Source organism: Mangifera indica, chromosome 19 (assembly GCF_011075055.1).
Source record: "Mangifera indica cultivar Alphonso chromosome 19, CATAS_Mindica_2.1, whole genome shotgun sequence".
Taxonomy (NCBI): Eukaryota; Viridiplantae; Streptophyta; class Magnoliopsida; order Sapindales; family Anacardiaceae; genus Mangifera; species Mangifera indica.
In genome coordinates, this window is record NC_058155.1 from 3,336,998 (window position 1) to 3,351,962 (window position 14,965).

Here is a 14,965-nt window from a genome sequence, read left to right on the forward strand (position 1 = left end):
TATAAACTTAAAATATTTTTATCATATAACCATGATATTTTTTTACTACAAGTGAAAGATTATAAATAAAATGTCTGAAACACTGTTTTCAGTTTTAATAATTAAAAAATAATTTATATTTAAAATTTTTAAATTAAAATTTTAAAAATTATTTATATAAGCTGATCTAATTAAAACTCTATCCAATCTGATTATATATATAAGACCACACCTTAAACCTTCAAAATTTTATAATTAACCTAATTCGAAGAGGGAAAAGGACTATTTCCCACTCATTTTTTAGCCCTATCTCAAACGCATACCTACACCTGATGAAAAACCCAAACACTTACCTATCTCTAAACCGTCGTTAAGTTCTCCATTAAATAGAAGGGTAAAACTGTTATTTTACTGTTTACATTCTAGTTATATAATTTTATCACATTTTCCCCCTCCAGTTTTAAAAATTAACTTTTACCCCCATCTCAGAACTTTGAAAAGTGACTTTTACCCCCTCCTCTCAAATCCCTATTTTTTTTTTCACTTTCTCTCTGGTCATCGACGACAATGTGGCTGGAGGGAGAGTGACGAGCATCGTCTAGATGTAGACGACGATCGTCCTTCTTGGACAACGATTGTCGTTCAGAGGTCATCATTGTCCAGAGGTGGTAGACCTCTGGACGAAAACTTCTCCGCCGTCACCAAAAAAAGTGGTTGCATTTCAAGAGGAAAAAGTGAATTTTTTAAAACTTAATTAAAGTGACAAATGTTAGTTTTTCAAATTAAAAGAGAAAAAATAAGATAAAATTTTAATTATTTAATATTATTGATAAAATAAAAAATTTACCCTTTAATATAACAGAAAACATATAGGTAGTTGTAAACAAATTAAATTTTAGATAAATATTTAAATTTTTTATCAAACATAAATATACGTTTCAGATAACACTAAAAAATTGGTGGGAAACAGTCCTTTTCCCATTCTAAGGGTGCGTTTGGTTAAAGGTTTTAAAGATTACCTTGGTAATCTATCTTTTATTCTCTTGTTTGGTTTGTCAGTAATAAAATATTACAGTAATCTTCTATTACCAATGCTGACGTGACAGGTAATATAGGTGGTAATCTGATTACCACCTTTACCTTAGATATTTAAAGATTACTGGGGTAATCTTGAGTTTATTATAGAAAAATTATTATTTATTAATTTTTTGAGATAAAATTAAATTTCTTTTTTAATTAATATGATAAATAATATAAAAAATATTTAAAAATAATTATATTCAAGGACATTTAAGTAAAATATTTTACTAGTAATCTTTTATTACCTTTAACCAAACACAATAATTATTTATACCTATCAAATTTTATCAAACATAGTAATCATTTATACCCATTAATCTTCTAAGTAATCTATCTTCAAGGTAATCTTTCTATTTTAGTAATCAAATATTACCCAAACCAAACGCTCCCTAAGAGTTATCACTGTGAGGGTCTAAAGCCCTACCGAGCCCATTTACATTCCTTCTCACCTAACAAGTAGTAATTTTGGAAAAACAATCCCAAGCGTCTTGTCACAACCGGCGTCGTTTTCTCCACGTAGATACTCCTCACATTTTCTCCTCCGGCTCCACCGGCTATTCCCAGTAACCTTCTCTCCTCCCTTGCTCTTACAACTTGACAGTTCTATTTTCCTCCTCTCTTCTCACTATAAGTACAACCACTTCTCAGCAGGTATAATTTTTCTTTCTTCTTCCTCTTCTTTTGTTTGTCATTATCATTCGTCCACTTCATCCAGTCTCTCATTACCGTCTGCCCAGTTCGTCCCCCCTCTTTCGCCGACCGTTTTCCGGCAAAACGCCGGTGATTTCGTGCACTGCCGGTCGTCAAACTTTCTCAGTTCCCCTTATTCTTCTTCGCTCTCTCAGGTCCGGCTTTCTTGTTCTCTCTCGTTTTTAAATATCTTCAGATCTGGCTCAATTTTCTTCTCTCTTGCAAATTCTTAATTGTAGGTCTTGATCTACTTATTTGTAATTTTTTTTTTATTATGCGTGTTTTGTGTAGACGGAGAAATGAGACTTACTGAATAGGAGATTAACAGTGCTAAAGTAAAAGAGGATTTCCATATTTCTAAAAATAGCGTTTTATTTTATTTTATTTTTCTTACTTTTTTGGTAAAATAGATTAAAAAATTTGTCAAGTGTTGTTGAATTGTGTGATTTATGTGAGAACTGGTGCAGGAAACATAGTTTGAAATGGAGGGATTGGGACTAAGAAATATGAGTTCGCATTGTTCAATATCTGAAATGGACGACTATGGTCTATCGCGCCTTCTTGATAAGCCGAGTCTGAACATTGAGAGGCAGAGATCGTTCGATGAGAGGTCGCTTAGTGAGATTTCCATTGGCTTGGCACGTGGTGGCCTTGATTATTGTGAGAGCATGTACTCAACGGGTGGCCGGTCGGGGCTGGACACGCCGGTTTCCTCTGCTAGGAACTCGTTTGAACCCCATCCCATGGTGGCCGAGGCCTGGGAGGCTCTTAGAAGGTCCCTTGTTCATTTCAGGGGTCAGCCTGTCGGTACCATTGCAGCATATGATCATGCCTCCGAAGAAGTTTTGAACTATGATCAGGTTGGGTTTTGATTATTTTTTGTGGAAAGGGTTTGTGTGAAATATGGGATCTTTTGAGAAATTACACAGAGAAATGTTTAGACCTGTTAATTATGAATTTGGAATTACAGCAATGTAAGAAAAGAGGGTATTGAGTTGCAGAGTTTGTTTTTTACTATTCATTCTAAGGGGATTATGAAAGTTTTATAAGTTTTGAAAGGTGCGATTTGGGGTGAATTAAAAAATATATGTCCAAGTAAATGATATTGAAACTTTTCTTAGTTTAATTTTGATATTTGTTTTCAGTTAAATCTGTCTGAAACGCTCCATCTTTAGAAAATATGGAGAGATTTTCATAGAATTGATAATTATGATTTGAATTCAAGGAGTCATATTGTGGAAACCATTATACTATGCTGGCTGATGTATTGAAGAATATATAGGTTGGAAACTTTGATTGAAGTTAAAGGGTGTGTTAATTATGACAAAGTGAAGGATAAAATTGGTGCAAGAGTACTTCCTGTGGGAAATGCTGTCTCCCTACCCCTATCACCAGAGGTTGCTACTTCCTCTTTTTCCTTTCTCTCAATTCCAAGAGTAGACACCGTGGTTTCCCACTATGGGAGAGTAAAATGGTGATGGCTCCTGACCCACTAGAGTTTTCCCCCTGTCGTTAGGTTCTCAACCCAACGTGGAACCCCTGAAGTCTCTCAAATAGTTTTTAATCTTCTTCAGGCTAGTCTCTAATCCTTCCATTCTCTAACTTAACTCTCTTATTTTAATACCTAGCTCCTTCACTTGTTCCTTAGTGGTCTTTGTCTCCTTTTCAACCATCTCCATCCGAGATTCTATCCTAGTCATCTCCCCTTCTGCTCTGATACTAACTAATGAGTCCTTGACTCTACCTTTTGCTTTCACAAGTTAAATTTCCAGAAGCCTATTCCACCACAAGTCTACAGCTCCTTCTCAGTACCAGACTCTACCATCTCACGGTCATTCAGTTCTCAATCAATTCCAGCATCAACAATTGCTCAATATTGTAGATGATTAAGGCAATTAAACGATGCATGTATCAAAACCACAATTAATGGAATTGTGTGTTCATTAATCTTAGTTTGTGTATACATTCAGTTTAGTAACAAAATAAACCTCTTTTACATTCCAAAATCTACTTTCAGATTACAAACAAAAGTTAATACAAGTTCTGCAAAACAAGACCAAAACATCCCACACGACATTCAAGAGGCTTGTGCTCTCCCTTTCTTTCTGAATTCTCTTTCTGTCTTGCCTCTTCCCTACTCTCCTCTTTTTCTTCTCCTCTTCCCATTCTCACCAACTCTCTGCCACGTATCATCCTTTCTTATGATGCTTTCTAGTCAAAGTTGACTACCACCTATGCCAATTGTTTTTTGCCAAGCTGGCCAATTCTTTTCCTACGTGTAGCATATACATTAGTTCTAACAAAGTCACAAACATAAATCTATTATACATTATTTAATTTTCAATTGTTCATCAAAAAAACATATAACATACAGACTTGAATCAAGATTGATCTGAATGTAGATGATTTTACTGTGGAATCTTTGCAATAAATGTTAATTCTCTAAAAAAATTTGATAATTTTCATCTCTCCCTCCCCTGTGTTTGAGTTGAATCCTTTATAATGACTTTTACTTAAAGGTTTTATTGTTCAATCATATGTGTCTTCTCTATTGAAGAATTTTTTTCATATTGTAGAAATTTCTTCTCTTGTTGGAAGGGTGAGGAAAAAGAAAAAGAATACTGTTGCAATATTTTCTCTTTCTGTAGGAGTTACATCAATGGGATATATTGAGAAAATGAATTACTATTGTGGTATTTTTATTTAAGGTTTGAGATGAGTGACATATATATATTATGTAGTTAAAAAAAAGGGGGTAAAAATTTTACTATCAGTAAAGAATACATGGAGAAGAAGAAAAACTTGTATAACAAACTGATTTTTCCATTGCTTGCCACCTTTAGTAATCCCTTCAGATAGATGATTGTCAAGATACAAAAATTTTGAATCTTTAATGGCAGGTAAATCTCCCAGAAGCTCAGGGTCTCATAGGTCCAGCCCAGCTGATACGACATCAGGGCAAAACATTTGATTTAAGGAAGTCAGCTGCTACATTTATTTAAAAATACGAGATACTGGGTCAAAACAAAAGTTTGTAGCCTTTAACTCCCCAACTTTAGCCATTGAAGGGTGTTTCCAAAAGCCCCACTCAGTATCTCTTGATCTATACTAGTACTGCTATACTCCACGTATCTGCGCATGCAACATCAGATTGACATAAATAAGGTAAAAAACCAATTAAGGTATTATAAATAAGGTAGAAAACAAAACTTCACGAATATAGATGAGCAACAAAAAAGTTACCATAGATGGAAATGTCTCTTAGAAGGAGGCTAATAAGTTGTACTTCTACAGAAAACTCAAAGTAAAGGTAAATTATTTCACTTGTCTGTGCTCCCATATCAATGCTGATGTAGGTCACCATTGTGATTTCCATTCTTAACACATTCATTTTCTGTGCAAACTCGATAGGCAAGAACATTAGATAAGGGAACCCTGCAAAAGCCTTGACTGCATCAAATGTGCAATAAATCAGAACAAAAATTTGGTTGAACTCAATTTAAAAGGCTTTCACATGTATTCAAGCTCATCATCGTCATCATTAAGGCAATCACTTAGGCTATGTTCTACCCATCATTATCTTCATCACAATAAAAAATAATAATATTAGGTGATCGGATAGAATCTTGAGAAAATTCATCCAAATTTGAAGGAGTAAAGGGTGATTTGACAAGATCTTCATTATTGTCTTCATCCGAATCAGAAATATTAATAAAAGTCAATCTGACAGTTTATCTTGTGGGAATTGATCCAAACCCAAGGGATTAAAGAGATGTGATTTGACAAAATCTTGAGGAAAAGCACCCAAATCCAAACTAGTATAGGGATGTGATCTAGCAAAACAGTAAACATCAAAGACATTAACATCATGATCAAACAATTAATATATTAGGAAAAGGTAAACATTTTTTATTCAATACAGGCATGGGCAGAGGGTTTCACAGGCTAGGCCAAGCTAACTTCTTGAAGAAAAGAACTTTTGTTAGGTAAAAAATATACCATATAGATTGTTATATGCTTGTATACTTTGTTGATTTTAACTCAGAATTTCATTTTAATGACATTGCAACAAAAGTTTTATCAACTTGAAAGATCCCAACCTAAAAACAGAGTCTTTAATAGGCCACACAAAGTGGGGAAAATAATTATAATTATCAATTAAGTCTAGACGCGTATAATCTGTGTTTGAAAAATTCTAGTCTACAGTTATTGGCAACATACTGCCTGAAGATTCATTCATCAATAGTACATATTAAAATCTAAATAATGGTTTTAAGAAAATAATACATTAAACGCTATAATAACCTACACACAATTTAACAGTATCCTCACCTCCAACATAAACATTATCAGACATTGACATTTTGCAACCAATATCCTATTTACTCTTATCATTCTATTTATTTTTAGAAGAATGTTGAAAAAATCACAAATAAGAATATCATCCATTTTGCTATTTCATTACTTTTGTGTTATCACTTTAATCTCCTCCATTCCATATTTCAACTTATTGCAGAAGATGAGTTAGAGTCAAGCGGTACTTATTCTACTAAGTACTAAAATATTAAAATACAAATAATAATGAAAAGGGTTTACAGAATTAATGTCAAAAAGTAAGAAATCAATTATACTAACACCCAGGATAAACTTTTAAGGCTTCTCCAAAGTTAATAGTTCAGTTGGGTCCAATCAAAATGGCTTGGATTTTGGTGTTATAAAATATTATTAGGCTAATATAAATGATGAATTGCTAATATAAATTAACATTCATATTAATACTATGACCAGTATAAAAAAAAATTTGGTGAAAATATATTAATATATATTAGGTAATATATGATTTTTTTCTCTCTTGAGAGACAACTGTAATAACACTTTGTTATATCTGCATTACATGCTTATTTATTTCTTTGTGGGGACTTTTTTAGTTATTCTTTTTTAATAGATGCGCAATTGAGAGACATGGATCACAAAAAAGGTATTTATGTACAAAATATCTTCAACAAAAAGGTTTCACGGTAGGCAAGCCTGGAAATTTTTCTTGGCTAAGCCCCTAGATATAAGATTATTTTACTGCCAATTACAAGTATATATTTATGCCTCATAGGATTACTTTGTTCTTATATCCTTCTGTTGATTCTAAAGATTCTCCCTACACTAAACATTTTTTGAGGTGTACATTTGGTAGTTATCTTTTTGAAAAATCTACATAAAAACTTAAAATTTGAGATTTTTAATTTAGAAACAAAAGATTAATGGAACAATAACGTTACTTTTCAACTGAACTTCATTAAATTCAAATAAATAATAATATATCATAATGTTGAGAGTATATAATAAATGCACTACATTTATTCTGATATACAACAATTAAAGATTTTATTTAAAAACAAATTATCCAGAAAGAGTTTAAAAAATATATATTATATACTGCACATACAAGACATTGGGTCTTGAATTAGTTATAAAGTAGTTTAAAAGATCTTTTAAAATAAAACATCCATTTATATATATCACTGTTGCAAAAAAGTTAAAAAAAAAAAACAGAAGAAAAAAACCCTAGCTCATGGTAGTCACTAATAACAACTTTAATCCAGAATTAAAAGTTTGCATTTTACTTAATAGGAAACACAGATTTCCTAAGTCATATGAACATGCACAAATGATATTTGAGATAAGATGAAACTATATCAGAAATAAGTCATAAGCATAAAAAAATAAGAAAATAGTGAAATTAGATGCAATAGGGAAGGTATATATCTTATTTAATTACCTCAAGCTGGATTCTCCTTTACAGAAATTTGAAGATTCAAAACTCTTAGTGGAGCGTGCTTCCTCTTCATCAATGACAGTACATCTGGATAAAACCCCAGAAAAAGGAGGTGTTAAAGCACCAAGAGAACCCCTATAATTGCACATCCACCCTATAGATGCACCAATCCTCAGATCAAATGCGAATGATTGAGGATACATCAGAGGATGCCCAAAAGTATTTCCAACTTTTCCCATCATTCCTGTTCCACCCACTAGACCAGGTCCTCCATTTCTAAATGGACTGGCTGAAACTCTACTTTTCATCTCTGGCATATTGCCTGTTCCCCTATTCCCTCTTTGATAAACACTATCACTGCCAGCATGACTTTGCTGAAAAGAACCCTCTTCAGCAACACCACCAGCATGAACACCATCTCCATTATTATTACGACTATTTACACTGTTATTGCTCACAACTTGCTCTACTGCTTTACTCATCTCCATACGTTTCCCCAACTCAAAATTCTCCCTACAGTCAAATTTTCAAAAGAAAGAACTAACATTATTGATAATCCACTCTCTAGTCAGTATTTCGCCAGACATCTTTACAAAAACTTAGATATTGATATAACTAATTTAGAAGAGAAAATTAAAATAATACCTTTCAATTGAACTTTATTAAATTAAAAGGAAAAGTAAGATATCATCGTGTTTGGGATTATTTAATAAATGTAATACATTTTTTCTAATTTAGACAATTTACTGCAATTAAAGATTCATTATATAATCAATATCCAGAGAGTCTAAAAGAAATACCTCATATTACAATAGATTTTGACAAATACACCACAGATGTTTTTTTTTTTTAAGATTTAAAAAATTTTCTCACCCTTTACAAAATTTATTAATTTCCTTAATACTTCTATCTTCCATCACCCTTTACAAAAGATAGATGAACCGTCAGAATTAATTACAAGAGGGTCCATATCACCATTAATGGAGCTTTTGATGTTTGAATTTTGCAGGTGGGTAGTGTTAGTGACCATGACAGAAAAACGCAAAAACTGTTCAACATAATTGCAAAATATTAAAGCATCTCTTCCTCCTTTGGCATGGAAAAAAAGAATTTTTTTTTTTTAAAAAAACCAAGCATACGCAGACTTGATGAAGACAAAAATACCTCAAAGTTAAAAGAAAATGATGCATAATCTGAAGAAATTAAATTTTTTTTTTTTTGGTTGAGGGTTTATCAGGGTAAAGTAGAAAGAAACGTACCGCCTGCTGGAATCCGGTAAGGTAAATGGCGAGGGAGCACTCATCTCGACCAGGGCAAAGAGCCAGCATGGTGACATCAGTGATGGCCGGAATCACCATGAAACTGGCGAATCCTGAGAGGAAGACTGTCACAAAGAGGTGACTCAGACCTGTTAACTTCTCCATTAGTTCTCTCTCCTTAATTACTGGAAGAAGTGAAGCAATGATTCTACAAACTCTCTCAGTACCAGTTAAATATAAATAACGCTTCAGAGGGAGGTGGAAGAGGTTGGATAATTTTCTCTATGTAACGCTAACAAATGAAGGGTGAAAAACGACACCACAGAGGATCGTAAACTTTATAGGAGATTATCATAGACTTACCCCCTGGTTTTAAAATTTGTCAATAATATTATAACTTCTGCATTGCTTACCCTAGATTACCCTCAAAGTTTGAAAATGTAACATAGATACCCCTTTACATTATCAAATGGGCACTCAAAGTTTAAAAAAATTATCTTAGACACCCCTTTGTGCTAATTTTGTCGCATTGCCATTATGTTGCAAAATAGTGGGGGCTGCAGTATTCAGCAAATTGTACCTCAAATCCGGGTTATTTCAATACAAGAGTCTATTGAATGCTAGTCTCCTGTAATCCTCTGCCATTTGTTATCATTCCAGTTCTCTTCCTCCCTTTCTTCCTTGTGCAAACTTTGGTCCTAACACAAAACAATTTTCTTCTAAGACCAAAGTCACCACAATTGACAACATACTTGAGTTAAGGCAAGGGGTATCCATGATATAATCTCAAAATTTGAGCAGAGTCTATGAAAAAAAGTGTGAAAGTTATCATCTAACTGATAAATTTGGAAACCTTATGGATAGTTTACAACTTGCCTATTTGTAGTTTGCTTAATTCTAATGTACTTGAATTTGTTATAAAGTTGTTTAAAAAATATGAATGTACATCAATGTCAGTAATAATAGCATTACTCATGAATTACAAATTTGAATTTTACTAGATATGAAAGTAAGATATCATACATCAGGAACATACATATATATATGGTAACTGAGATCAAAAGAAAATCATAAGTTTGAAAATAGAGTATATATGGAGAGCATTACTTAATCATATCAATTACCTTGAGCTGGGTTCACCCTTAAAGAAATTTGAAGTTTCCAGCCTCTTGGAATGTCGTTCAAACTCTTCACCGAACAATAAGTGGATCCCGCACTTCTTTATAAACAAAGAACAGATGAAATCGAAGAAGGCCTTCATTTCGCAAGTGAATTCACAAAAAACATTGCAATTATACCCCATGATTATGTGATCTACTTAATAGAGCTGAGTCCATCAACCAAAATTCTTTCATACAAACTATCCCACCAGCACGTTTGTATTTACAAGACAAATGATACTGAAAATAATTCCATCCATTCCCATGGTACCTAGTGTCACCTTTGACTCCTACAATGGCACAAAATACAAACCCCAAAAACTCATGCTTCAACAAACCTTGTGGTAGCACTATGCGAGATCCACTACTCTGAATATCAAAGAACCCTGGAATTTCACTTCCAGGGAAACCAATATAACCTTCTGGAAGGCCAACTCTCCCCTGCACCATAAAATTAAAAATGTTAATTTAACTTCATGTTTTTTATGTGTAAAAGAAAAAGAAATTGAAATCATATGAGACTTTGAATATGCAAGACTGAAAGATACCTTTGCTGCTTCATGCCTTATAACTTTGTTTGAGTAATTATTAAGAAAAGCATCATCAATGATGTTTCTGATCTCTTTCCAATCCACACTCAAGCAGCTGGTGAAGCTAAGTAAATATCTATAATATGGACTTATGAAACCTGATAATGTTTTCAGCAATTCACAACCCTCTGCCTCTAGATTCTGTAGCTGACATGGCAGCTTTGGTAAGTATTGAAGCCTATCACAAAACTTTATGTTGAGGAACGACAACTTGGAGAGGCTCATGATGCTTGTAGGTAAAGTCTCAGAATTATTTCTGGCTAATTTTAAGGAATTAAGAAATGACAATTGGCCAAAAATATAGGGCAACTCTGAGAGAATGCAGAAATTCAAATTTATTCTCTGTAAAAGAAGGCAATCTGATAAAATAGGTGATAGTATGCGCATCAGCCCTTGACGCTTACATCTCTCCAAAGATAAACCATGAAGGTTTTTCAGACGTACTATAGATGAAGGTACTTCTGTCAAATCATCAGCTTCTAGCGCTTCCAAACCTTCTAAATTTCCTATGTCTTCGGGCAATCTATCAATTTTCAAACAACCAGAGATACAAAGATATTTCAGAAACTTCAATTTACAAATGCCGTTTGGAAGACTTTCAAGGCTTGAGCAATTTCTAAGACTCAGTCTTTCTAGATTGGAAACATTCTCAATTGTTGAAGACAATTCTTTTATAACAGTTCCATCTAAATATAATTCTTCTATATTGCACGAGATCTCTGGTACAGCTTTTAGATTTGACAAACCAGAGAGATCAAGCCATCGAAGAGATTTCAAATTACAAACACTGCTTGGAAGATTTTCAAGGCTTAAACAGTTCTTAAGATCAGTTCAACTAGCCTCGAAGGACTTTCTATGGAAGAAGTTAATTCTTTTATTGCAGTTCCATCCAAACACAATCTTTCCATATTACATGATATACTTGGAGCTGTGTTGAGCTTAGAACAATCAAAGAGAATAATAACTCTTAAGGACTTTGATTGAATGCCAATTGGAAGGTCGATAAGGCTCTTGCAATTTCTTAGATTCAAATTAACAAGTTTATTGAGATTTTGAGATGGAGGAGTGATCTCAAACAAACGTATACAACCTTCTAAAATCAAACTCTCTAGATTTGGAGCCTCTGAGAGGTCTGGGACCATAAGAATATAATCTGAGTAACTCAGATCAATGTATTTTAAACGAGCAAGGTCCCGTAACAGAAAAGGAAATGACCAATACAAATTAGAAAATACAATATTTAAAATTTATAATAAGAAAATTTTCATATGAAATAAACATATACCTTGATACCTGTCCAAAGTTGTTGGAGTTGTTACAAATCTTAAGTACAACAAAGTTCTCATGATAAAATTTCTTAGGCAACGATGGGAAGGGGTAATGATCCCAGCAGAGACATATTAACTTTGAGAAATCAAATTCAATGTTGTCATAACCATAAACCTTATTGTTGCAACTCCAATCTGAGATATTTACTATCAGGACACTTAGATTAGCCATGTCTGAGAGTGCATGAGGATTTAAGTATATCATTCTCATTTTAACCATATCAAACGACATGCCTCTTATTTGATTAGTTTCCTACAATCAAAATAAAAAAATAAGTTAAGAGCACAATAACATGATATACTTCCCAAATCCAAAACCCCACATGAACTTTTCTATGTGGAATAAATGCAAACAATAAAAACCATGTGCATAAACAATATACATAACTTTATACACAAACAATAATATATCATTATGTAATTAAATGTTGTTTTATCTCTAATTTAAAACTATTCAATCACATCATGACATGTCATTGTTTGTACATATAAAACTACTCAAATGAAAAAGATAGTCTTCTAGTTCAAATATTTCAAGATATCCCGTACATTATAAAATATAAATTGAAAGTTAATCTCATGTATATTGACCATATTTTTTTTAATATAAGATAAACATCATCATGATGTCACAATCGGCTACGTTGGCCAAGTTTATCGACAAGCTCTTGTCGGACAATTTCCCAACCCATTCCTTGAATCAAATCATGCATTCCTATGGTGTTGTGTGAAATAGTTATAAGAGCTTTATCAACAAGAACACTTACTCCAACATGTGAACCAACAGTACCAACTAGATATTTATCCCATCTTATAAAGAAGCATGCAATATCTAAAAATAAAGTCTTCTCCTTATCAAACAATCCATTAAAACTAATCTTAAGCACCGTTTGAATAACCTCATTTGGAGATTTTTTTAATTCATCTAGTGCACTTTCCCATTCAAGTTTTTCTCTACCAAGTAGAAAACATCCTAAGACTTCAAGAGCTAAAGGCAAACCTTTTGTATAACTTAATACTCTTTTTGAAGGCTTCAAGTAAACTTCATCAACTGGATGGTTCTGTTTGAAGGCATGTTGTTTAAAAAGTCGAAGAGAGTCATCACTACATAATTCTTCAACCTCATAAATGGTAGAATCATTCAATCCACAATTTTTAAGCACTTGTTTATCCCTTGTAGTTATAATGATTCCACTTCCGAAACCCAAGTCTTCAATATCTCCAATTAATTTTGTTATTTGTTTCAAATCTGTCACATCATCAAAAACAATAAGAATCATTTTACGTCTAAGCCTTTCTTTTGTGAATGTGAAACCTATATTAAGGTTTCTATCCTCTAATATTGTAGAAAGGAGTTCCTTTTGCAAATGGGGTTGTTGATTTTTATTTGATGCTTCCCTAACATTTTGAATGAAATGAGAAGCTTCAAATTCACTTGATATTTCATTAAAGACGGCATTAGCAAGAGTCATCTTGCCTATACCACCCATACCCCATATTCCTACATTGCAGACTTTAGTCGACCCATCAAATAATAAAGATTTAATTTTCTCAATCTTCATCACTATTCCAACCAAGTTCTTATTATCACTAGAAGACATATCATTCAATCTCTTCAAAATATGTTTAATAATTGTCTCTATAAGTTTCGATTAAGGCCTACAACAGAAATAAAAGGTAATAACAACAATAAGCTAATCAACAAGTTAATGAAATAGATATAAAGACAAAGTTTGATTCCAATAGCCCAATTTTGTCCAAACACGAAATGAAAAATTTTTTAGGCCTTGTTATTGTAAATAATGTAAGTTTAATTTGGTTGCAAAAACTAAAAAATATAGTAGCTATATATAAGAATTAAGGGCCATATAATAATTAAAGTTTATATGGCCCTTAATCAACGAGTTTATCTGCATACACAATCCACCCTTTTCAATATCCATGACATAATAATTAAAGTTTATATTTTGGATCTATCACGCAGCTACATGTAAGAATTAAGGGCCATTAGGTAAAGACTCCAAGAAGAGCTTAAAGCATATAGAGTTTATGCAATAAATGTTACAAGAAACATAACTTTTTATCAAGAAACTGTTTGTTCTTTTATTATCAATTTAAAAAGCCTCTTTTCAAACTAGACTGTTTGGTTGTTGTCGTACTCATAAAAATATTTTATGATAGATGAAATTACCAAAATAGTATATGATATATGCATTTGTCCAATTACTGAAATATGCACTAGAGGTTCATAACCAAAAATTAAAAATTAAAAACCCCAAAACTGAAAACAATATCAAAGCGAAAGCATTTACCTGATAGCATTTGAATCAAAGCCAGAGAGATTGGCGGCTTCCGTCAATGCACTCCTCCATCTCTGCAACATCTCTGGTTTGTCCCTAAATTGTACTTCATGCATAGAAAACGCATCTCCAAAAGTCCCCGTCTGGTTCCGTACATCTGATGGCTCTATACGATAGAAAACCGGTATCTCAATCTGACCGTTCATTTTCTTGCAATCGAGTATCTTTACAAGTTCTTCGAGGCACCATCTAGAAGAAGCATAGCGTTTTGAGAAAACGATAATTGAAATCTTTGAACCTTCAATTGCCTTCAAAAGAGAAGATGAAATCTCATCTCCTCTTTTAAGTTCGTAATCGATGAAAGTTTCAATCTTTCTCTTATACAAAGCTGCATTCAGGTGGCTCGTAAAGCCATCATGGGTATCCTCACCTCTGAAACTAAGAGAAACATCATACTTTAATAGATAAGAAGAAGCCATCGTACTTGTTTGAATTCTGAGTCTGCTCACAGGATTTAAAAAAGGAAAGTAGGAATGCGGCACTAATAGTTGACTGAAACTTCTGTCACAGACTCGCCTTGTTGAAATGGTGGATCACCTGGTCATCACCCTTCTTGCTCTTTAATTTGTTTCGTTTTAGATCGATTATTTGCTTACATCTTTTAATTTAGAACAATAGTTGCACAGATCATCCTTATGTGATTGGGTTTGGATTAATTTTTAATTTAAAATCAAATTATACAATAATATATTACTGTTTATAAACATAATTTTAAATTTATAAATAATGTGATATATTAATTATTAATC

The 14,965-nt window shown here is 32.8% G+C and overlaps 3 protein-coding genes and 1 pseudogene across 4 annotated transcripts; 1 reads left to right on the top strand and 3 right to left on the bottom strand.

The window, feature by feature from the left end:
- The first annotated feature begins 1,545 nt into the window (after positions 1 to 1,545).
- Positions 1,546 to 2,749, top strand: LOC123203072 (alkaline/neutral invertase CINV1-like). The gene is made up of 2 exons (XM_044619242.1): positions 1,546 to 1,904; positions 2,217 to 2,749. Exon 2 carries the CDS (start codon positions 2,232 to 2,234, stop codon positions 2,619 to 2,621), a length of 390 nt encoding a protein of 129 aa, XP_044475177.1. The 5' UTR covers positions 1,546 to 1,904; positions 2,217 to 2,231; the 3' UTR covers positions 2,622 to 2,749.
- Positions 2,750 to 4,556: 1,807 nt separating this feature from the next.
- On the bottom strand, positions 4,557 to 8,024 carry LOC123203728. 2 transcript variants are annotated; one of them, XM_044620188.1, is made up of 3 exons: positions 7,523 to 8,024; positions 4,993 to 5,199; positions 4,557 to 4,881 (listed from the first exon to the last, which is right to left on the bottom strand). In XM_044620188.1, the coding sequence occupies exons 1-2, from the start codon at positions 8,005 to 8,007 to the stop codon at positions 5,091 to 5,093; spliced, it is 594 nt and encodes a 197-aa protein (XP_044476123.1). In that variant the 5' UTR covers positions 8,008 to 8,024; the 3' UTR covers positions 4,557 to 4,881; positions 4,993 to 5,090. The 2 variants fall into 2 exon arrangements, with proteins under 2 accessions (XP_044476123.1, XP_044476122.1); XM_044620187.1 differs by having other exon boundaries at positions 4,993 to 5,582.
- Positions 8,025 to 8,435: 411 nt separating this feature from the next.
- LOC123203448 (disease resistance-like protein DSC1) lies at positions 8,436 to 12,028 on the bottom strand. The gene is made up of 6 exons (XM_044619804.1): positions 11,814 to 12,028; positions 10,487 to 11,315; positions 10,140 to 10,379; positions 9,903 to 10,033; positions 8,779 to 8,986; positions 8,436 to 8,567 (listed from the first exon to the last, which is right to left on the bottom strand). The coding sequence occupies exons 1-6, from the start codon at positions 12,026 to 12,028 to the stop codon at positions 8,436 to 8,438; spliced, it is 1,755 nt and encodes a 584-aa protein (XP_044475739.1).
- A 457-nt stretch (positions 12,029 to 12,485) lies between these two features.
- LOC123203450 lies at positions 12,486 to 14,635 on the bottom strand (annotated as a pseudogene).
- Positions 14,636 to 14,965: the final 330 nt, after the last annotated feature.

Excerpts from the sequence above, each read along its gene's own strand:
- LOC123203072 (XM_044619242.1), top strand. The coding sequence starts at position 2,232 with ATGGAGGGATTGGGACTAAGAAATATGAGTTCGCATTGTTCAATATCT.
- LOC123203728 (XM_044620187.1), bottom strand. The coding sequence starts at position 8,007 with ATGGAGATGAGTAAAGCAGTAGAGCAAGTTGTGAGCAATAACAGTGTA. Across the intron at positions 5,583-7,522 it reads AAAGGAGAATCCAGCTTGAG|ATCACATCCCTATACTAGTT; the intron begins GTAATTAAATAA and ends CTGTTTTGCTAG.
- LOC123203448 (XM_044619804.1), bottom strand. The coding sequence starts at position 12,028 with ATGGCTAATCTAAGTGTCCTGATAGTAAATATCTCAGATTGGAGTTGC. Across the intron at positions 10,380-10,486 it reads TAAGGCATGAAGCAGCAAAG|GGGAGAGTTGGCCTTCCAGA; the intron begins GTATCTTTCAGT and ends TTTATGGTGCAG. Across the intron at positions 8,987-9,902 it reads AAGGGTGAACCCAGCTCAAG|AATCATTGCTTCACTTCTTC; the intron begins GTAATTGATATG and ends GAGAGTTTGTAG.